General features: G+C 41.7%; 1 protein-coding gene across 6 annotated transcripts in view; it reads left to right on the forward strand.

The window, feature by feature from the left end:
• PLCH1 (phospholipase C eta 1) overlaps nucleotides 1-24379 on the forward strand; it is an 84190-nt gene that overhangs the window by 8979 nt on the left and 50832 nt on the right. For 3 of the 6 annotated variants that reach the window (XM_049803226.1, XM_049803235.1, XM_049803228.1), the window contains exon 2: nucleotides 5362-5479. In XM_049803226.1, the coding sequence (XP_049659183.1) occupies nucleotides 5401-5479 (79 nt within the window). In that variant the 5' untranslated portion in view covers nucleotides 5362-5400. Of the gene's footprint in view, nucleotides 1-4731; nucleotides 4751-5361; nucleotides 5480-16593; nucleotides 17273-24379 lie in introns of those variants that run through there. The other 3 variants (XM_049803227.1, XM_049803230.1, XM_049803229.1) reach the window with 3 other exon arrangements.

The raw sequence follows: 24379 nt of genomic DNA on the forward strand, positions 1-24379 counted from the left end.
AACTACCAATTAGTCTGAGCGTTCTCAAGAGAGCTGTGCACTGGACTCAAACGAGTTCCTGTCTGGTGCTAAATGGATATGTGCTTAATACCCTCTTCACATTTGAGACCTGCACAGTGTCCAGGTTAAATGTTAAATAGTGCAGATAAATATTTAGATTATGCTGCTGCTTTCTAAAATAGTTCAGTGCTAACCATAACAGCCTGAGCTGAGAACGTGTTTTGTTCAAGTGCTGCTCACCTTCCAGCTGCTGGTATAATGCATTATGATTCCCTGGAATGGGCATCCTGCTTCTCTGCACGACTTGGTAAAGCATGGGGTTTTTCTTTACAACAGGAGAAACTGCAGAATACAGTGAGACCAGGGGGTGTCAGGTGTTATGTTCTTGGTGTTAAGCCTCTTGTAATAACAAGCATCTATCACAACCTCGGCAGAGCATAGGTATCCTCTGCTAAATTCAGAAATATCTTATACGTTCCTCTCTACAACTTTTATAATCAAATAATTTCCTAAAGAATGCATATAACAAAACTTTCCTTGTGAGTTTACCCACTATCTTGATAACAAAAAACATCGTATTTGTTCATCTCATCCATCTATATCTACACAGATAGATGTGTATATATATGCATGCATACACACATGAATACATAAGTTTTACTTAGTTTTTTGTATCAAACTTCTTTAAGCAAAATCGGTTTACTTCCATTAATAACTCTTTTGTAAAGTATGGTTCAGTAGAACTAATCATAGCTCTCCTCTTTGGAAGTCTTTTATGGGACACAGTACTCAAAGTACTAAAATAACACAGCTGACACACGTTTAATGGAAATTAATCAGCTAAAATAGAAGATACGGTTCCTTCAAGTTCCTGTGTTTCTGCAGACCCATGTAATGGACTCCTTTGTTCAACTTACATGTTAATACTATTTATCCAGGTATGAAGTAGAGGGGTTCTTGACATGCTGGAGTAACACTTCTTTGCTTAGGTAGTGAAGCACCAATTGCTTTACCTCTTGGAATGAATGTGCCAGGCTCAGGGCTGAACCTGCAGGAATTTTGCCTGTTGTGAAAGAGTGATACCCCTAAGCTGAGAAACCTGCAGAGCAGAGAAGTTAGGAGTGTTTTCAACTCTCTTTCTGAATTGGTTGCGTTATCAAGTAACTACACAAACTAATTTTGAAGTCAGATTTGTATCTGTTCAGGATTTAGGTAACTTTTTGCAAAATAGTTTTGGTGGTACAGTCTTTCCTGTTTAAAGGTAATTATATGCTTACTGGCACTTTTTACTCGTATAGCTTATTCTACATGTACAGATATAGCCTGTATAACATTCTGGTTTATGACATAAACAGGATGTTCTTTTTTCTACTATGTTATTGTTGTTGAAATGGTGCAAATTTGTGTACAGCTAAGTTCCTAAATGCATGTTCATTTGAAATGATGGTATTTGTTCCAAAGTGTGTGGTTGGTTTGTTTTTTGTTTGTTTTTTTTTTTGTACAATACAGTAAGGCATGATCTTGGCTGGGCTTTCCCAGAGCTCTGTAACAGAGAAAGCAAATAACTTTGAGGGCCATTCAAATAGCTGCTGGTGTGTTTTAGGAAGATTTTCTTACAGGATATTTGTATCAGCTCATGCAGCCACTTTGGGATTCTGCCTTCATCCCTGACATTCGAGGGAGAACCTTTGTTCTAAGGGGCCACCATGGTGTGGGAGAACCCTTTGTGCAAGAACAAAGGAGTATTGTATTGGCATGAAGCATGGAAGGGAGGGGAGTAGGCTGAAGGGTTTCTTTCAGAGGCACTGCATATATATATCGATAGCAACATTTTCCCTACAAATCTCCCCTATGATACGAGTTCTATGTGGGAGCTGAGCAGGAGATAAGATCTCTTTTTATTTTGTGTAAATTCTTAGTGACGAATATTTGATATGATTTTCTTAATTAAAATATGGTGCCACTTGTATATTTATAGCCTAAAGCAAAAAGCCTGGCGGTAGGCTGGACCGTGATAGTAGAATTGTTCCTACACTTTAAAAGTAACTAACAGCTTGTGCCTTGCTAATTAACGCTAGAAGAGTGGCCCTAGTTATGGCAAGCTATAATGAAAGCTCATGGCTGGCAAGGGCAAAAGTCCAAGAAATGTAGAAGACGAAGTCTGGCAGAGGTAGTGGGTATTACTGCTTGGTGTTCCAAATATTAGTAAAATATGCCTTTAGTGTAAACAATACATGGGCCATACCCAAAACACATACTGTAATGGAGACTGTGATATGTTTAAGATAGAGCAAAACAGAAACAGGCACTTTTGGCTCACACCTACAGTGGATCATTCAGACCATCTCTTCTCCTCACACAGACAACAGTGGAGAGGCAAATCTGACATCTGCAGCAACAGCCTCCTCACAAACCTGCAACAGAACCATTGTAGATATCGGATTAGTATTTGCCTATCAGTCTCTGATCAACAGTACAAGTAAACATAAACATCACTTGACACTTTTTCACCAAGTTTTTGGCTTCAGCCCCAATGCTAGCTGCTTCTCCTGCAGAAGAAAGCCTTGCCACCTTGCAGAGTGGAGCATCCCTGGCCATGAGCCCATCTGATCCAACAGCTCTCTGGCAGGAGAAGGGGAAGCTGGGTCCCCTCTACCTTGCCTCCAGGTTGCAGGATACTGCTGCACCCTCACAGTACCAATGCTGTTGAACGTCCTCTGAGCTCATTCAGCCCTCCAGAAACAGGCTGCGTTTTTTCCTGGATTTGTGAGGTGAATCAGTTGAGGGGTGACTGACAGAAGTGGTGGGGGAGAGGAGGTCTGCTCAGCTGTTGCAGGGGACTGGGGTTGTCTCCATGTGGACCAGAAATAGCAGATATTTCTGGGCTCTTCACAATCAGCTGCTTCACCTTCACTGCTGCAGGAGACAGCATTCATTGCACCGATGCACAGGGAAGGGGAAAAGTTCTCCAGGTTCTTCTGTTCCCTTATAGCTGAGTACAGTGTTTAGGTCCCAGGAAATAATTGTAGCTGAATTGGTCATTAAGGGTAATATGAGTCCTGTTGGCTATGATTTAAGATTACTTGTGTTCCTTTTTGTTTTGAAATCAGTTGAGCAAAATGGATCTGTGTTCCTCAGCAGAGCTGCAGTCCAGGCATTTACAGTGTGCTGGTATTTCACTCGGGGGGGAATTTGTTACTAAGCCCCCCTGGCAGTAGTTTTATTGAGGAGGCTTGAACAGCAGTGTCCTCGCATCCTGCTAGTGGTTTGCTTGGATAAAGACAGTTGGAGTTGTTTGTGCCAAGTGTGGGCGAGAAACCAGCTGGGTTGACCAGAGTGAAGGTGGGAGGGTGGTAAAATGGGAGACCAAAGTGGGCTTGTAACAGGAAGGGGTATCTGGATTGCTGAAACGAGAGTCTTGAACTTGATAAAATAGCAAAGGGAGAAGGAGGATCCGGTGAAAGGATTTGGTGTCAGAACAGGAGATCAAGGAGTCCATGGGTTTTTTTTGTTTGTTTTTTTTTCCCAGCAGCAAATATCAAAGAAATATGAAATGCTCGTTTGTTTGGCTGTAACCATAACTGCATAGTAAGTCCTGCTGGGTGGGATGGATTTTTGCAAGGTCCAACTTGCAAAACAAAAGGCTGAAATTCTTTGAATGAAAGTTCAGTGAAATGACTCAAACAAATACAGCCTTGTCTTGAGTTATAACCACCAGCTTATTAATGAGTTAACTTCTACTGTTTAGGTCTCTGAAAATAATTGTTCCAATTGTTCCCATTGTCCCGGATTGCAGCAGTGGAACAGCCAGTGGCTGTGATGGAAACACTCCCGGGACTGAAGGGGGGTTGTTTCTCCCCTCATTGTCAGCGATTGGCTTCAGCCACTCGCGTTCCCTTCACTTGGTTGGTCTTTGTTTTGCACTGGCTTGCTGTGCATTTCCATTTTAACTGGTTTATAAATATTATTGGCTGGATCCAAGAAAAATTGGCGGTCGGGGGCTTGGCCTAGTGGAGCTCTGGGGCCTGTTTCCAAAAAGACTGCTCTCCACTCCCAGCACTTATTGGTGACAGCATCTGTGGCAAATTACCCATGAATACTTTGATGGGCTTGTCTCTGGTGCTGCTGGCATTAAAGGCAGAACTTACCCTGTGACAGTGCTGGGAGCCTCAGCTCTGGCAGGCGAGCGAGCAGGGAAGGCAGGGGCCAGCACAGACCTGTGCAGGGAAGGGTTGCTGCCTGGCTGCTGTTGTCTCAGCAGAAGTTCTCTGCAGTCTGCCCCTGAAAAGAGTGCAGTGGTTCAGAGGTGAATCCCAATTTTCCTCCTGTGCAGCAACGTGGGCTTCTGCCTGCTGATAAGGATGCTTTGTTCAGGCAGCCATTGAGGGGGGGGTGTTCTGGCTCCCAGGTGCTCTGGTTTTGCTTTGGAGTGTCCTTGGCTGGTGGCATTTGCCAGGAAGGGTATTGCTCCCACTTGTTCTGTTTGGTCCTGTTGGTGGTTAGCTGTGTAATGGGGGTATAACAGAGGCAGGCGAAGCAGAAAAGATGGTAAAGCAGATTGATGGTTTATCATGTGCTTCAGCACTGGGTAGCATTGGTGCTCTGAGTTGAGATCATCACTTCCCTGTGCAAAGCTGGGATCCCTTAGGGCTGGAGGACATGCATTTTGCGTGGCTGACCTAAGCGCTCCTCCTCAAAGGTGCTGCTCAAACTGCCTGTCCTCAGGAGAGTTCGTCTCGAGCTCCCACAGGTGAATGCCTGCCAAGGGCAGGGGTGTGCTGGTGCAGGGGGAGTGCTCAGGGGGCTCTGTGTCCACATAACACTGCTCTGTGGTCTCAAGATCAGGAAGAAATTACCTTTGATTCACTTTTTTTTTTTTTTTTTTAAATAACCTTCCCTTGGGGGCGATTTATAGTTTTGTGGTGGTGTGTTGTCTGATGTGTCCGTAGCTTGTTAAATATGGGACAGCATCGTTAAATAGATTAAATTGATCATCTCTCCATGGCCCCCGCAATAGCCTGCAGGGGCTGTGGGGGTTGACTGTAACAGCAGACGCCTGTCGTGGGTGCAGCGACTGCCGGGTAGGGTGGGCTTGCTTCAGCAGCCTTCAGCTCGGTAGTCGTAAGCATCAGTGACAGTCTGTCTCTAGCTCGGTCCAAGCGATCCACCTGCGCCCTTTGCTGTACATCCTTGGAGATGGGCATGTCTGGAGAGTGAAGGACTACTCTTGTTGTAATGCTTTGTAGGAAGCCAATGAACTATTTTGCATAACGGGCACAAATAAATACTCTTGTAGTGCTTACAGTAACGCATTTCTTGTAAATTAACTCATAATTATCCATATTCTGTTTCACTTTGAAGGGTCGCTGCCTTTGATGGTGAGCAGAAGGTCATCTTACAATGAGTTACTGGAGTCTGGATAAGAAAAGCTGTCTGCAGTACTGCAGGCACTTCTTAGTGGACAACGGTGTATTTCATGGTAAGTTACAAGTTATCTTATATTTTTGGCTTTTCGCGTTTCCTACGATCAGATGCCAGTTAAATTTCCGAGCGGCGTATGTGTCTCTCGTTGGTAGCGCTCCCCTCGGGGTCAATTAGCAATGGGTGCTGCACCAGCCTCGCTTCCGCCGTCCCTTTACCGTGCTGCGGTGCAAAGGGGGGTCCCCGGGACTGCCGCTCCCCCCACCGCCGCCTTAGTGCGGGGCGGGGGGGGGCACGGACGCGGGCTGGCCGCCGCCGCGCGGGCGCGCCAGGGGGCGCTCCGGGACCGCCGCCCCCTCCCCCCCCCCCCCCGCCTCGCTGCCGGGGCTGGGCGCCGGGCTCCCCCCCGCCTCGCTTCCTCCTCCTCTTCCTCCTCCCCACTGTTTGGTTTAGCAATGGGCTTCCTCCCTTCCCCTCTGGGTGAGGCCACCGACAGGCAGGTGCTCCGGGCTGGGAAACTTAGCTCCAGCTCTAACTAAAGCGTTAAAGCCTGGAGAAGAGCTGCAGTTGGAGCGTGGGCAGTGGGTAGAGTTGCCTTGGGTGTAGACGGCGATTGTGTTCTGGAGCGGAATGGATTAATTGTGTTCACGTGGTCTGGCGCTGCCTTACACTTAAACGTTTCCTCCTGAGGCATTTCTAGAACTGCTTCGGTGAAATCTGCAGGTATGCATCCTTTGTGCTTCTAGTGAGGAGGAATTGAAAGTGTCAGGAAGGGCTTGGCTTCCAAGTATTGATCAGACGTTTGCACAAAATAGTTGCCTAATAGTCATCTCTAGTTCCCTTATCAACCCCTCGCATCCTAGTCTCTTGCCATTATAGATTACATGCTGTGATCGTTCAGTTGTTGAAGTATCCTTCCCAATAGCAAAGTTGGGAAATACTCTGAAGACATTTTGATATAAAAGAGTTCCTTTTCAGGACCTCTTTTGGTATGCTTTAAAACTTGATATATCAACCTAACTAGAGAGCACATGCATTCCCCATGCAGGTTTCTTTCCCTTTGCTGGGTAGCTTTACCCTTGGGCACGTGCTAAGGAACAGTGCTGAGCCCAGCCCATGCTCCTGCAGTGGGTAAGGGACCACCAGGACTCACAAGCCCTCCCTGCCTGGAACAGACTAGTCTAATAAGACAGCTGGACCCCTACCTATCCTACTGGGGGAGTGACTTGCTAATGCTGTTTCCGATAAGCACAAATTTCGTATTCCTTACTCCCTTGAGGTCAGTGATTAAAAACTGTCACTTTAGGGCAGATTTATGGCACTATTAATAACAGTAGTGTGGAATACCTATAAATTAAAGATAGGCATACTCATTTTTTTCAAAAGCAAAGGTAATAATTTTTCCCTATAGAACCTACATCTCCATTTTCACTGTGTGTTTGTCAGGAAGCTCAGGAAGTTTGCAGCGCATAGAATTGCGATGCAACCCACTGTAAACCAAACTGTATCTGCATTTTTGTCACTGTGGTTATGTCGCCATTGTTGAAGCTAATGGTTTAGTAGGAGAATTAAGCATGTGTCAATTTGTGCATCGTCTTAACAAATGCCTATTCAGCGATAACACCATTTTCCTCTGTACTGCTTTTTTCCTTGCCCATAGGCACTGCTAGTTCTATTTGGGACACCAGTTAATAACTTTTCTGTAAGTCAGTCCGACAGCACCATTGTCGTATTAATTCATCTGTGTGCTACATTTGGGGCATGCGTTACAGGGAAGATGATTCACAAATCCGTCATTGGTGAACCTGTCATCTCCAGGCACAACTGTTCTGCTTCTCAAATGAAACTGAGATTCGTTCCTGGGATTTACCAGGCCACTCATGTGGTCTCACTGATTTTAGTGGGATCATGTTCCTTCGGAGTTCTCTCTGACATTGTGAAAGGAGAGAGTTGTCTCACAGGTGTCTTCACCCAGGTCCCAGTTCTCTGAGTCTGAGCACTATTGCAGTGTTTTGGTAAATGCCTGTTAATCACAATTCTCTCCAGGCAACAGTCTGCACTTCATCATGAGTGTGTAACTGGAGCAGCTACAGTTTTGGATGTGTATTTGCAGTTTTGCTATTCCAGACCAAGTGAAAGAAAAGTCTGGTCCATACTGTGTGACTTGAGGTGGTATTTTATTGTAGAGCAGGACAATGTCTTTATTCTGCTAATGGTATGAAGGCTGGATAATGATCCGTTAGCACAAAGTCCAGTAATCCATGAACGGCTATTGAGTGATGGGTCTGCAAAGTGATAATTGTCTAAAGTAGAAGACATAATTAGCAGGAATTCTAGACCAGAAAGATTCTATGGCTTAATTTATTTGTCTTTCATTCATGACCAGACAGGATTAATTATTTTTCCCGACAGAATCCTTCAGGGCTTCCCATTTGTCTCTTCAACCTAAGCAAGACACTGCAGTGACAATTACTTTCACTCTGAGTATGTGGAGGGAGCTGAAGTCCCCGCTGGACAGTGACAGAGGTGGCAGTTCCCAACAGCATGATGTAAGGAGATGTGTGCATGTCCTCAGGAATTAGCATGTTGCTCCTGATGATTGAGAGAAGTTGGTTTCCTATGGGATTGTGCTGATAAAAGGCTCACTGATAGATAAAAGGGTTGATGAAGCTTTTTAGAGATTTGCTTTTTGCCGGTGAGCCTTCTGATCCTGTAGGTCCTGACAAAGGCCAGCGGGATGGGTGGGTGTGAGCGGGCTGGGTGCTTGCCCCCGTTCCTGATGGCAGCCTTGCAGTTAAGATTGACCTATCCTCCTTAGCAACTTGGACTGAGCAGTGAACTTTGGGCTTTGCATGACTAAGCAAATGCCAAGCAACTAAATTGGGAGTTACCTGTGTCTGAGACCATATTTTCTCCAGCAGACATAAGGAAATTGTAATTGTTTAAAACTTTTTTACACTGCTGGGAAATTAGGAAAGAAAATCTAATATGAACTCTATGTGGGAAGGGTACTGTCTGTTAGCAGGGAAGGTACTGCGATCCAACCCCTTGTGATTTGCTGACATTTCAGTGTTTTTGTTGTATGTGTCCAGGTCTAGTGTCTATTCAATCTAATTTACACAGTGTTTTCATTATTTTTTTGTAGTTATTACTATTATAGTTTCATATTCTGACATTGAAAGCATGGCTCATCAGGGAGAAAGCACACAGAGCCATTGATTAGCTTATATTTCTGCATTTATGAATGCTAATATTCTGTAATCATTAAACAGAAAGAAGCTGTGACATGTTTAGCAAATGGCTGATTTTGTCCCAGCAGTTCTGGAAGTAGCTGTTTGTACTTACTAGAGTCAGTTACTTAACGCCAATTATCTTTTCTTCTTAAGTTTTCTCAGAAATACAAACCTTTTGTTTACATTGTGTTTCCATAATTGTAATTAATTGTCTCTCTTAGTTTCTAATTTTATCTTCTGGCCTCTCCACCTCTTTCCAGACCTGTGTTAATAGGGACTTGGCCACTATTGGTAGGATGTCTCGTTAATTCAGTCTTTCTCTCTTCTGGCCTCTCCACCTCTTTCCAGACCTGTGTTAATAGGGACTTGGCCACTATTGGTAGGATGTCACGTTAATTCAATCTTGCTCATATTATCTAAACTGCACTCTTTCGTTCAGAGCAATGGACCAATTCAGTTGTATCAGGCTTGTCTGGAAGGTTACATTACAACGGCACAGTTATTATCTGTAATTGAACCCGTAATCTGGAAGAACTGTTACACCTCAGGTGCAATCCAGCCAGATAAAAATATCCCACTGCATCAGTTGGGGTTCTTAAAAAGCATAGGAATATCTTTCTCCATAGAGACTTCAGGACTGGAATTGTCTACAGAGGCACACAGTATGAACTTTGCTGCTCAACTGTGTTCATCTCTGGTGTTTCTCTCTTACCCTTCTGGGACCTGTGTTGCTTTAAGAACCTAAATAGATGGTATTCCATTTGTTCACCTCCAGCTGAGGTGTTTAAATGCAAGAAACTCTTGTGGACAGTGTAAATAAGAATGCTGAAGCTCTGTGTTTATTTGGAGTAGTTTAAACATCTTGTTTTGTGGTAAAACAAACAAACACCCCCCCCCCCCCCCAACAAACAGAAAAAAATCCTCCCAAAAAAACCAACACCCAGCCCAAAACCCCAAACCAACCACCACCAACAAACCCCTCCAAACTGCCAAAACAACCCCAAAAAAACCAACTAAATGAAAAAAAAAAACCAAACCCCAACTTAGAGCAGAAACACCCAAATGAGACTGCAGCCCTGCAGGTTTAACCTGTTGGAGTGCGTGGTGCTTCTGTGTGAACGTTAAAACCTCACTTGGAAGACAAGGAGGGAATGCTTCTGCTCCAATGCAGGAGACCATCAGCTGCAAGTGAGGAGGTGGTGTAGGACAAAGCATATAAGACAGAGCAACAGGAGGACAGTACCTTGCTTGTGTGATGCATTCGTTGAAGGCAGATGCAATTTTGAGTGTCGTGGATTAAGATGAAGGTGTTAGTGCTGTGAGGCCCAGCCTAATGCAGTTCTGGTCAGCAGTACTTGAGCAAGGGGAGCTTGGGAACAGGCAGAGAAAAGGACTACAGAAGTGGAGATGAGATAAGTCTGGTTTGTTAGCTTGGAAAATCAAAGATTGAGGGGGGATGTGACTGCTGAATATGAATGCATTGCGAAGGGACAGCTCAGGGAAGAAAAGGCTTATTTGAACTGATGGGGAAAGTTGGCACAAGAGCAAATTGAAAATTGTCCATGAGTATATAGACACAGGAGAAACTAATGTACTTTGAGGTGGAGATTGGTAAGTTTTGGAAAATTGTTGAAGCATCCTATCTATACTCTTGCTCTGAAGTTGTAAATGTAATTAGTGGCAAGTAATATATTGACTAATGTGAATATAAGGCTGGAGAACTATTTAAGTGGTCCCAATTTAATTCTTTTGTCCAGTGAAGAGCAAATAAGAATAGTAGTGTTTCCATTCCATTCTGGAAAATGTTACTGTACACAGATCAGGCTGCTCTCTACCACACTATAATGATGGTTTGAGACATTTGCATGTTGTTAGGGAAGAAAAAGTATTGATACATAACTGTGTGCCTTTCCACAGGGCTTTAATGGGTTGTCTTTGAGTAACGAGTGAATATTCATACGTGTAATGCTGAAGTACTCTATGCATCAAAATTGCCTAAGGATTTCTCATAATTTTATTGGGAAAAGCTGCTAATAGTTGCATTTGCAGGATATTAAAATTCTTATTTGTTTATGTCTGAAATTTTTGGTTAAAGTGTGGAGGCTGCTGCTGTGCCTTGTACTCTAGGGAGTCTTATCTGCCTAGAAGCAAAAATGTCAGTTTTCTTCAGTAACAGCGAGATACAGCACTGTATGTGCACACAGAGAATAACAAACTGAAGACAGATCTGGGTTTAAGCTATTTTAGTAGTTTCTGTAGAATAGAGCAGATAGGCAATTATAATGTTCGGAATAGCCTTGAGGACTTGATGAACCCACTTTCTTTGCCTTCCTGTTGCAAACAGTGCCAAAATACAAAGTACATCATGCCTCTAGGCTTGGAAAAAGATTTTTTTTTTTTTTTTTTTTTAAATTTTCTCAGGGTTTTCAAGCTGTAAATGTGGATCATATTTTGTTTGTTTGCTGGCAATAACAATATTGGAGTGGCTGTGTTGTCAGACCAAACATCCATCTACTTTGCTAGCAGAAGTTTGGGGCTAAAAGTATAAAGGGTATAAAAAAGTCCAGTGTGTACGTAATAACCCTTCCTGTGGCACATGCTCCCAGTGCCTGACGGTCAGCAACATAAGTACTTCCTTAGCTAGAAGCTGCATCTAGATAATTGCATTTATTTACTTCACATCTGATAAGGGTTTTTTTTCTAAAGTTTTTTGGCGTTCGCTCAGGCTTGTGACCATCTGTGGGAATTAAGTCCAAAATTTATGTTGGCTGGTGTAAACCTTCTGCTTGAAGGGAAACAGTAATTCTATGCAACCTTGCCACGTTCAGACTGTAATGGATAGTGCAGGTTTGGTTGCTCAATTTCTTCACCTTTGAAAGACCATTGACTGGATGTACTAAACCGAGGGCCAAGCCTGTAAGGTAGATAGGTATTTAAGTCATGTTAGGAGTTTTGGTAGCTTTGAATGTCTGCCTCCTAACATCTTACTGAGGAAAGGGGTTGAGAACATTGTGGTGATAACATTTTTTTTCTGCCCCTGGGAAAGGGAAAGTGGCAAGAATGGGAACTTCATTCTAGACTTCAATATTGAGGTGCTGAGCCACTGCAGCGCAGCTTTGGTACAGTGCTGCCCTGGATATCGGTACTTCCACTTACTTCAAATGGCACTTTGAGGTAGACCACTCAAACATTTGTCTTGTGCTGGCACTAAGCAAACAATATTTTTCTGTAATTATTTTGCCATCTGACAGTGTGCAGTGAGCTGGTTGTCCCAGCCACCAGCGAACATGCAGGGGAAATTGCTGACTGCTGATCTGGATTCCTGCATCTGCTCGTAGTCTCTTGTTTCAGGAATATCCAGCTCATCCTTCAAAAGATTCTTCCAAATCACCTACTTCTATACATCCCAAGTTGAGGAGGGGGAGAGACTTAGTCTAAGGCAATTGCTTATTTTGAGAGATCATCTCAAAGATTTCCCAAATGTAAGGGATGTAATTTTGCACCGCCTTTATTAGATGAATGCCTACTGCTGTTACACAACCAGTTTTGGACAGCTTCACAAGAGATTGCTTACGGCAGGTGTTATTGCAGTGTTTTTCCATTCATTTCAGTCTGACAAGCTGAGCTTTTGTGCAAGTTCTTGTAGGATTTTTTTGCTTCAGTGATTTTGAACTTTTGTGTCCAATGAATGGGAACATAAAATGCATTATGGTTTACTTTTTATACAGTAAAATGGTCTATTTTGGTTATTAGAGCACAAGAGTTTTGGGAGAACAATATTAAATCTTTGCCGAATTGCACGTGTACATTAGGCTTGATGTTTGCTGGTGGGCAATGCTTTATAATTAGCTCTGCTGAAGCCTCATGCAAGCCCTGTGCTTGAGGCTACAGTGCTAAAGATGCCAGATGTAGACTGCAGAATTCAAGCTTATATCTTAATAGTCAGCTTCCATTTAAGTTTTATAATGATGCTTGGGAAAGCAGGACAAGTTAATAGTGCAGTAATTTATATTTTGATTTATATTCTGATTTATGTAGCAAAATATCCATAATTTATTCTTTGAGACAACCAGATGTAACTGAAAATGTACATGCAAGAAGGGCATTAAAGAATTTATTAAAGTTCATGTAGATTGAAAAGGTGCCTAAAAATGCCTGAAGAAACTGTGTCTTGGTGCTTTGTTGAATGTGTAACTACCTTTAAGAACACTATGTCTATCACTAGATGCATCCTTTGAGGAAAGGAGGAGTTTCATGTGTGGGATTGGTCTTGAGCTGGTGTATCAGGCAGTTGAGCTCTAATGCAAAGTGTTCTTCCCCTTCCACCTTTGTATGTTTGTCAGCTTTTCGAAGAACTGTGTCTTCATTAATGACAAATAAGTAGAGTTGATAAAAGCTTTAATCTGATAAAAATGACAAGTTGTTCATGCAGCTAATACAGTTTTATTCATTGCTAGCTGGCTTTTCACTAGGAGGTTGTATTACAGTTTAGGTCTAAGATTAAATTTGGGTGATGAATATGAAGATGTTATCTTCTTATTTCATGATCTATTTACTGTAAGAGGTAGAAGTTCTCTAATCAGCTTTTCTTGCTCTTTAGCAGAATTAGTCTTTGTACTAGTTTCCAGCTATTTTGACAGCAAAAAAGGAAAAACCGATGAGCCAGAAAATTAATATTCTTCTGATGCTGTAATTTCAAAACTGTTCGTTAAATCATATTCTCACTTATTGGAAAATGACTATTTTGCAGTAGAACTTGCACTGTTGTGCCTCTATTCAGTAATCTAAGCCTTGTGAGAAATGGGTTTTAGTGTTCAAAAATTGGCCTTCCATTTTGGCAATTCGGCAAAGGCTGGTGCTTTTGGTAATAAATTTTCTTTAATTATGAACGGGGATGTGGCTGCTGCCCGGTGCCATGGGCAGGTTCAGATGCTGCCAGGCTGTGGGGAGGGAAGACCATCCCCCGTGTCTCGGGCAGGGCTGCATGGCAGCCGATTCTCCGGCAGGTACGTTGGACCACAGCCGCTCAGCCCTGCCAAGGAGGCCTCTGCCTGAGCTCACGTGGCCTCTCCGTATCCTGGCCAACCTATAGCAGCAAGCATGAGGCAGGATTTTTGCCCAGGAATTACTGGTTCAGGTTTATGTGGCGTACGGATATTTTCTGTGCTTTTCAAGGGACTTTTTAGCTGGTTTTGTATCCCAACAGACGTGAGCTGCCTAGGGAGGAGAGGCCTGAGCAGCGATTCCCACAGCTGTCTGTCCTGTTGGTCATCTGTTTTGCTGTGGGAATATCTGCTGGTTATCCCGTGGGCTATTCCCTTGCACAGATGAGCTGTGAGTGCCTGGGTGGCAGGTTTAATGTATCTTTTATTCCAGGGAGCTAAAAATATTGGCGTTGGTTTGGCAATTATACCCCGAGACAAGCCAGCACTGTTTTGTCCCTCTGGCATTGCTTTTGGTACAAAACAAGCCACATTTTCCCCCATCTCAGCCAGAAGCTGTGAGCTGAACTACGGTGTATTTTAAATGAAAACATATCTGTAACTATGTGCGTAGAAGAGAAGAATTACAGTTTGCAGATATTACAATAAATCTTTAAATCCCCTTTTTTATGAAATGACCAGGATAGTTCTTTCACACTGTCTGCTTTGTACCTGGAGGTACTTGCTGTCTTATCTCAAAATAATTCCAGTGGTTTAATGACAGAACTTTTTTTGAACCACAAATTAAGACGACTGGAAAATAACATTAGCCTGGGGGAGATAGATTTTGAGTGAATGAACATCTTTTAAATGAATTTTAGTGCTTTTATAGCTGAGATTGTCAAAAGCTATTGGTGTGATGAGGCTTGGAGGATGGTTCACATGTTTCTTGAAACCAGCTTAAAAAGTTGAAAAACCCAGACTTTTAAGCACGCAAGTTATTGGAAAGTGTCTTCCAAGGAAGGGCTTATGAGGCAGAAAATGTGGGCAGGAAAACCAGACATACAAGTGAGTCTGTTATGTTTCCTGCCAAAGCTTATCTTGTGATTGTGCGATACCTAGAAATAGTGGTGGCTGTTGAAAATATGTACTGCTGTCTTATGGTGATCATTCATGTTAGTCGAATACAGGTAACAATAACAATTTCATATTCAGAAAGCTTGCTTGTCACCATCAACTCTGAGACTTTGATAGAACTTTGCATGTTGTGGCTCTACAGAGCACTCCCAGCAGAAGCGCTGTGATCCCCCCTGAGAACAGGGTATGTACGAGAAAGCAAAGCAAACTGGAAAGATGTGAGGGTTACTTGGCCATTGCTTAAATAAGATGTAGGTGCAGGGTTAGATACTATAAAGTGAACTAGTTGCCTTTTGACTTTTCCCTTTGCAGACAGTCAAACTCTAAAGTAGTGTGTCTCCAAGGACACACCAGTTTCAGATTTGACTCTGACTGACAGGGCTAGGGATTGGATGCAAAACGTGGCTTGTTAGTGAAGAGTTGTCATGGTGATTTTTTTTGTTTTTATTTTTTTGGAAGTTGAATAAACCTACAAGTATTTTCATACCATTTAGCATATCTCTCCTGAATAACGTCAAAGTCTTCATTTGTTTGCTGTAATGTTCTTGCTAACCTATATAGCTTGCCCTGATTGCTAAAGCCATATAGCATTTAAACACTTTTGATTTTAAAATGAACTTTATTTTGAAGACAACATAATGAGTGTATTAATGATTGGGCAAGGTTTCTTACAGAGCAGCTTAGGTGTTAAAGATGCTTGTGTATAGCTCCTCTCATAATATAGAATGATAGGAGTGTGAAGTAGTTTGCACTTAACACATTATCAAGTGCAATCTGATATATTAATAATAAACTATAGAGGGGTGACAGTTTATTTTTTGTTGTTGAATTGCAACTATAACACATCAATTTGTTTGAATGTAAATGATTAATAACTATCTAGAGGCTTCAGAGTGATAACTTCATCCTTTAATCTTGTGAACTGAGGTGTGAACCAGTGGTGGGGTAATGATGTAGCTGTTCCATTTCTCTTGTTGTAACTGAGAATGAGTGACACTGCTCTCTGCAGAGCATGACTTCTGCCATGTCCTGCCATCCTCAGCTGAAAGTGTGATTAGAAGCATAAACTTTGAGTGCAGTGAAGAACAATCCTACAGCGGGCTTGGGGGGTTGTTTCATCTTATAGGTTGCTAGATACAGTCAACGTATACCTTGCAGTGTACTGTGATCTATCGTGACATGCGGTGACTGTGTGAAGTCTTACTTTTGGTGTTAACATCTAAGAAATAATGATTTCTCAGTAAGTAAAAAGTGTCAACTCCAATTTATCTTGTCTCCCATCTCACTCAAGTTCTACAGTTTTGGGTTTTTTGTGGATTTTTTTTTTTTTTTTTCTTCTCGGTCACACTGTCTATCGTGTAACTTCTTCCTAGCACGGGCTAGACAAATTCTGTCCTCTTTTATTGCTGTCACAATCTTTGAGACTATAACTGGGGATTCCTTTGGTATGCTGATGTAAATGTCACTGTAAAGGCCAGCTGAATAGTGAAACAATTAGAAAATGCAATAAATCAAACATGTGAAGCATTATATACGGAGCCTACTTTATTCTTGCCATGCTTTCCAACGCTGTGCCCCTTGGGCTCCATCATAAGTAAGTGCAATTTATGCAAGTCTGAATGTTTCTGCCCATTGTTCCACGCTGACTATAAACCCACTGATTTCAGTAGCAGTGAGTTGGCTTAAACAAGCACAGTATTTAGCCAGTAGCATGGTAATTTTTTATAGCTACTGGGAGAGTTAGTGCTCAGCATCTCGCAAGAGACTACTTGTACTTACGAAATCAAATGCTCAGTGATGCACAGACTAACCCATTTGCATGCTTTGTGCTCTAACTGGCCTGATTCTGCAGAATGGCTGTTCCCCTTCAAGTCACTGACAGAGACAGGACGAGGGGGCACAAAACCTGGGGAAAAGGAGTGCAGTCTTACAGAGGTTCTCTCCTTCTGCCTTGCAGAATCCCATGGCTGCAGATGCTGGTAGTTACTTTGGAGTGAGGGTGGCTTTTCTCTTCTGCGTTCAGCCTGCGTCACTCTCCCATTCTTTAACTGGACTATGGTAATCTGTTCCTGACTGACCTCCCGAGGTGCCAGCAGGATTTCCTTGCGCTTGCCTATAGAGCAATTCTTCCCAGGCGTTATGCACACTTAATGCCTGGAGCATCTTAATCGCACTGCTATGCATGCATGTCTCATACCAAAAGTAGTCGCTGCTCCTGCATTCCCACAGCAGCAGCAGCAGCACAGAGCAGATGCTTCCAGCTTCCCTCTCAGGCTGTGCTTTTTGGTTTTGAAGAAAGTTGCCTAGTATTGTTTCCGGATTTGTGCTTTCCTGTCTTTGTGTTATGGATCGTGAAGATTTTGTCATCCTCGTAAATAGTAGTGCTGGCAATGTTCTGTACTTCTAAGGATTGCTTTCCAAATGTTTTAGCTCTGGAGAAATGCAGATTAAATTGAGGCTTTCCTGCAGTGAGAATTTCCATTCTACTTGCCAATAATGCATGAGTTACAAATTTAATGGCAGACCTTGAAGTATATAAAAATTTAAGTCCAGAAAAAGGTAAGGATGTTTGAGTTTGGAATTACTGTAGGAAGAGCTCATAACATTTCTGGAAGTGATTATAGGAAAATCAGGTAACTTTATCCTTATGATTGGTAAGTTACATACAATATTTATATGGACATTATTAATATAAAGAATGTATATATTCCTGTATATGGTAGAGGAAAACTTGATATTTTTGTATTGACTTGAAAGTACATTTCTCTATGAAAACATGTGGATTGTATGTGAGATACTGCTCCTGTGATATGGACGAACTGCACTTGTGTGTTATCTTAAATTATTACCAATGTATTTGCCTTTAAAAACATTCTTGACCTTTTCATCTGTTGGTCATTTTGCTGTGGCATGGCTTTCTATGGAAAAGAGTTTCTAGGGTTTTTTTTCTAGTAGCACTTATAAATAGTATAACAGATATGCAAATGATGTGTAGAATTCTGATCAAACAGCATTGGATGAGAAAGATATGTCTTTCAAGAATTACAGGACGATACAAAAAAGGAAGACATCTTGAATAACTTTCTTCAGTAACTTGTAGTTTATAATGTCTGATTGTGTTCAGTTTAGGTCAGTGCTGGATGGAAAGAGGTAATTATTTTCAGCCTCTAAGTGGATATAGAGTAAATGCTGTAGAGAGAAGGAGAAATCATGGTAGATAAACTTTATTTTTGTATTTTGCTCATCCTTAATGATGTTGGGTTGTGTGCTTTTAAAGAAAAAACTTAGAAAATACATTTAGCAAAGAGCTAGCTTGTTAAAAGTGGGTAGTTCAGAAGACATTTTCTAACAAGATCATCTAATTTTAAAACAAACAAACTAATCTAAAATAAAACCACCAAAAGTCATGGATCATACTTTGAGATATGATTTTGCCCACTATGAAGCATGTTAAAAAAATTTAAGGGCAGTGTTGGGGGCTGATATATACTGGGATTTTTTTCCTTTGTGTTTAGAATGGATTATTTTATTTGATAAGTATTTTTTAAGTAGGGAAAGTTACTGGAAATAGACACACCTATTGTATAAGGAATTGAGACTATTTTAAGAAAAAGTCAGTTATTTGTTTATCCTCTCAGGGAAGGGCCTCCTATGTTGGAGTTGGTATGCTACAGTTCCAAACACTGTATTTTTATTTTGGAGGTTTTTGTTACACAAAACTCTACATTAAGCTTTGATGCATATGGTTAGGTAAAGGAGACCAGGTGTTACTCCATCTGCTTTCTGAGACACAGAAGGTAATGGATATGTCCCCATTTAATAATTTACAAGAGCTAGCTTATTTGAACGGGGTTTTTGGAACAGTCCTAGAAGAAAAGCATCAGTTTCATTTTTGAAGCTCATGGAAATGTGTGTGTATGTGTAGATAAGCCCATCTTTTGCTGAAGTACTCAGTTGACAGTGAGATTCTGTTTGAGGTCATTTTGCAGTCTCTTTTCCTTAGCCAGGTATAAGAGCAACCGCCAAATTTCTTTAATCTTTTCCAGTTAGTAGCACTACCATTTCTCTGTCTGCTGGAGGCAGTTAAAGGATGCGGAAGCAGCGAGTACAACTCTGTGTCCCTTGCATTCAGGTTTGGCTGCTTTGGTGGCATTGCAGCAGTGCGTGTGGAGTCACGGCTGGGCTCCCGGGGTGTCCCCCCACACACAGGAGGGCTGACAGCACTGCGCAAGCGCGGACTTTGGATGCTGTGTTTTGTAGGCATGAATATATTCACATGCTTGGATGGTGGAAGAAGGCAGAGTGCCTGATCTCCCCCTTACTCAGTCTGGTGATTACTTTAGCCTGCCAGCACCGATACTGATAACAGCAGGATCACACCCCTCGCACAATTTATGCGCATAAGAGTGCTCGTATGATAGCGCCTGGATAAAAGGATAACTGAACAAGCAGGTGTTGTGTGTGCAGTTGTTGGCCGACTGTCTGACTTGGCTCCACAATGAGCGCTTGCAGGAAGCAGCAGCTCCGCGTCTGCCAGCGGTTTGGGTGTAAGTTTGTATGCAACTGCTAACCACTGTGAATGGGAAACACACTGGTGCTCAAAGAGGAGTTGGCAGTGGGACATTAATGGGCATGGTGTGGGAGGAGTGGTACAGCCTTCCTTAGGTATGGGTTTGGGTCTTTGGCTGACAGGTTGTGGTACTTTGTCGTTACCTTGTTACTGCTTTAGCAGAACACTAGGGTTGCAGTCAGTACAGCTAAGCAGAGAAACAGCAGTGAACTACATCGAGTTTCATTCACAGGGACTATCGCAGCAGCCTTTTTTGAGGTCATTATTAGTGCTTCTTTGGGACTGTTGTATCTTTACATCTATCCAAGCACCTGTAAGACAGGTATTAAGTATAGACTCTAGAATAGTAAGTGATATATAAAGGAATTAGCTTAGAACAGCATACTGTTCTGCGTGCATATGGAAGGCATCAACCTCCTGCTGTGAAGATCTTGGTCTTCCATGGATTTAATTCCAATAATAGCTTAAATCTATCCCAGTGTTATATGCACTCGCAATAAGTTAGCATATGCACATGGCAGCTTTGAAAGATCTAAAGCCTCTGTGTTGTTCGGTATGTTCTGAGGATGTTACCCTGCGTGAAGTGAAACACCTCACCTGCCAGCCTGACAGGAGTATTCTGTGGTGTGGAGTGCCACGTCCCTTCCCTGGCACTAGTGAGGTTTCAGAGGATGCTGGAGCTGGATGCTGATGGCTCCATGAGGGGTATCTGCTCTGCTTCTGCAGAGCCAAGGGTGTGGTAAACCAACTAGTAACTAGGCGATATCCTTGTTAACTACTTTGGGGTTGTTTTTTTATGTTTAAGAATTAAATACACTCTTATTTCAATAAATCTACAGAACATTATCATTATGTGCAACTGGAAAGGTTCTTGGAGTTTGTTGAAGAACTGTGCCTTTTTGAAACTATGTGGCATAAACTTAAAACAATTAAAATAATTCTTACTGCTTTGATGAAATGGCCAAATGCTGTATTGGATCAACATAAATGGTGTCAGTGTAATGGTATGCAGTAGTTTAGTGAAACCAGGAGTTAGTGAGTGGAGCTTGATGAAAGAAAAGTTCACAGCTTTTTCTGGCATGGAGCTTACCTGCAAGAGGAAATGTGAGTGCTTGTGTTTCCTCTTTACCATGTATTTTGAAGTAGTCCCTTAAGAAGCTCATGTCGTAGAAGACAGCCTGTTAGTATGCAGGCAGCATTTTGTGCTGGTGTGTGTGCTTCCTGGGTGACTGAAATTAAAATTATGGGAAACCATAAGCTGGCTTTTTTTATAAAAGTTACAGGAAACCCAGCTGTAGGTAAGGAAGTTTGTGCCTGTTCTATGTCTGTTTGTGCCTGTTGGTATCCTCAGCAGTATAACATATAACTGGTTTGGAGGCATTTTCATGTTACCAATAGAAACATTCATCAGCATGAAACTCAGATGCACAAGACATTGTTATTTTTTGAAATAAAATTACTTTGCTGTTTGAGACTGTCAATCCATTGCTTGTTCATAGATGACTCCGGGTTGGTGACTTGCACCAAGGTAACTTGAGAATAGAATAGATAAACATGTTTCTTTGGCAAAATGACCGTTTCTCATGAGTGTGAATAAATTAGCTCCTATCATCAGTTGCACTTTAGTCTTCATTCATTACTTTTAAAGGTTAATTAACTCCACCTTCAGTTCTACTCTGCTTTTTCCCCTCCTACTCTTTAATCAAGCCCCAGATGTAGATTTATTTGGCACCCTGAAGGGGAAGCAATGCTCCCTCCAGCCTAGTTGCTGTCACAGCCCACAGCCCAATGTGATGAGCGTGCTCCAGGTCCTGGGGTTTGGATTCTTCTTCCACCCACTTCATCCTGCAGCCACAGCTGCTCTTGTGCCCTCTGACTTATTCCCCTCACCAGGCTGTGATGCTGTACAGGTGCCAAGATTGCTGTGACATATTACTATTTGTTGATAAATTTGCAGGCATCAGAATTCACTCTTTGTGCTGAAGCTGGGACAGTTTATCCTCTGTATGTCTACTGTGTGGGGACAGGAGCAAGCTTTATGAAAGGATATTCTGGTGGGGTTTTTCTATTTTTGTTTTGTTGGAGAAGCTAAGGGGGGGTAAGATATAAAGGAATCTACTTGAAGTGTAGATCTCAAAAAAGGGAATCCTAGGCCCTTTAAATAAGGCACTTTTTTAGCAAGTCATTTTCTGTATTGCACAGTACTCTGTAAAAGATAGTCTCGCTGTAGGAACAAAATAAGGATCATAAAAACTCTTTGGGGATTGTATTGTATTGCCAGGTCTTTGTTTTGATGCTTCTGATTCCTTTCTGATCTCTTGGTGCAAAAGAGGAGGGGGCCTTAGTCTGGGAAAGGACTCTGGGTGCTCCTATGGCAAGAATAACTAATTATTGTCAAGGATCAGCTGTGGAGAAGGCATATAGCAAAAACCTTTTACTTGTAATATGAAAATAAGATGAGTTAAATTGATCATTCTAGAAGCATTAAGCCAGCAATCTCAATATGGTAGGCTGAAACAGCAGTTACTATGAAATATGTTATTACTCAAGCATAACTTCTGGGAGCTACTACTCCCAAGCTTTTGGTTTTGTTTGGGGGTTTTTTTTGTCTTTTTTTATTTAAAAAATTCCAGCACCAGGCAGTTCCCAGACCTACAAAGAGTTAAAACACTGCTGATAGATTTTGGTTGGTTGTTTGTTTTTCCTTCTGGGTAATATATATTTTTGTTCTTAAGCTTCACTGGTTTTGTGTGTTTGCATATTACTTAGTGAATTTACAAGCATGAGTTGTTTTTCAGATTTTATGATTTTCATTGATTGTAAGCCATTCACAATTGTTTTGAGTAGTCATAGCTTGTGTTTGGCTGGTTACTCTACTTGTTTTTGATTCTCTACCTTCTTGAGGGCTGCATGCTTTTCATCTGGGACTTCTAAGGCCTAGCACCAGCCTTTGGTGTCTCTGCTGGTGTGTGTGACTTCCTTGAGGATTTCTTGGTATTTGCAGAAGTGTGAGAGATTGTCCATCTCATGTCCATGCAATTCACAAAGATTATGATTAAATCCACTGTAAGAAGCTTAATGTACAATTCCGTAAGTTTGGAAGAGTTGATGCAAAACAAATTAAAATCTGGCATTAAATGTGATATGTGGCTATTAAAAATGGTCCTGTCTGGGGCCATGGATTCCCCCAGACCTGCATCTGCGGTCTCTGCTCTCCTGGGCTTTTTGGCTGTTACGTAACAGAACAGCAACCAACAGTTTGATGACGCTAGTGGTAAGCTGCGTGGTGTGCGGGATATTAGTGCTGTTCTATGGGATTTAGATAAAACGCACTCTCTGGGGGATGGAGGTAGGGAGTAAATGGCTTTTAATGGTATTAGCATAAAGGCAAACTTACAGTATACTCATGGTGAATAAATGATGCAAAATAGGGTGATGATGAGTTCAGACAACTGAGAATGTTGGGTTTTTTTGGTGTGGGGGTTTTTTTGTGTGATTGCATCTGGAATATCTTCACTACTTGGATCATGATAGTCTAATTGCATACTGTTCTCTAGTTAAGGGGGCTGTGTGCTCTTTTCTTTGCACATTCCTTCAATGCCTGCTTCTGAGAATGTGCATCTACATCAGTGAAAAATGGACTCCAAGTTGGATCCAGGTACATGATTCCAGTGATGCGAGCATGCTGTGACTCCTTTGTCAACCACCAACTATCTACTTTTTATATAATAGCCTCACTTAGAGTTCAGTTTCTGGAGTTTGGGGGTTTTTAAATCTGAAAACTTGAGATAATTACTATGGTGGCATTTGGGGGTTTATAAAGTAAGATGAACCATGCTTTCCATAGCGTAAGAGCAGTTACCCTAAGGTGAAGTGTAGGATCCTGTTCTGGTTCTTGGGATAGGGCAGTACAGTGAATCACAGGAGATGTCTACAGAAGTCCTGGGAATTATGTGGGTGGGAACAGCACGTGGCGGAGATGGTAATGGGGGGGTCTTTGGTTCTTCCCTCTCTGAAGAGAGAACAAACAACATACCTGCAATGTATATAGTAAAACCAAAAATACTGAATGTAGGGGAGAAGAGCTGATGTTGCACTTAAAAAAAGTAAATTCTCCATTTTATGGGTTTCTTTTATCTCAGGCTTAATGCTGATTTAATGCAGCTTGCTGCATATAATGTGGAAACAGAGTTTATATCCTCTTTCATAATTATACTTCTCATTGTTTGGTAATGCTCTTTATGCCTTATTTAATCTTTTTGTTTTGTCAGATGGCTATAACATTAAGTCCATAAAAGCAAGACATGCAAGACCAAACATTTTTTCTTTTGGTTGCACTTTGAATTATTAATTTCTTAACATATAGTAGTATAATGGGGAAGAATAAGAAAGAACTGTTTTTGTGGACAGCAGTAAAAAATTTGTTTTAATCTTTAATTAAAAAAAATAAATCTGTGTCACAATTTCAGCGGTGTAATCTTAATACTTAATCGTAGGACTCTGTTCCTAAAGCTATTAAATATATTCACATTCTACTGTATTTGTTTTGTTAAGGGCTGACTGTATAAATTGACTAAGGTTTGCTGTGGACACTTAAGCTGTTGGCATGTAGCAGTTGCACACACTGCCCCTTGCAAAAATAGGTTTTACTGGCTGTCCTGAAATTGAATTAATAACTCATTGTTTAAAGACCTATGGCTTTCTTGTGCTATCTCAGAGAAGCTGATGGAAACACAGGTGAGATTATGCTCAGGGTGAGCTGAGTGCCACTATTGCAATAGGCTGCTGTGAGTAAAATTAGGACAAGCATGGAAGTTTAGTTGAAACTTTGCATGTGCATTTGATTTACTGCACAGGACCCACAGAGTAAAATGAGTGGGGCCTTGAGCTTTTTTTTTTGTTTTGTTCAAATAGTTAACATCATCTCTTTGCAAGTAATGGTTCTTTGAATGCAATGTTGGAAACAATAATGTTTTAAAAGTGAAGTACCACTGAAACTGGCTAAAAAAAGTGAAATAAACCCCTGTTCACCCAAAACCTGTATTCTATGAAGATTTTGCTGTAGACTCTTGGCATAGAGAGTTTGCTACTAATGT

Source organism: Accipiter gentilis, chromosome 6, assembly GCF_929443795.1.
Source record: "Accipiter gentilis chromosome 6, bAccGen1.1, whole genome shotgun sequence".
Lineage (NCBI taxonomy): Eukaryota > Metazoa > Chordata > Aves > Accipitriformes > Accipitridae > Astur > Astur gentilis.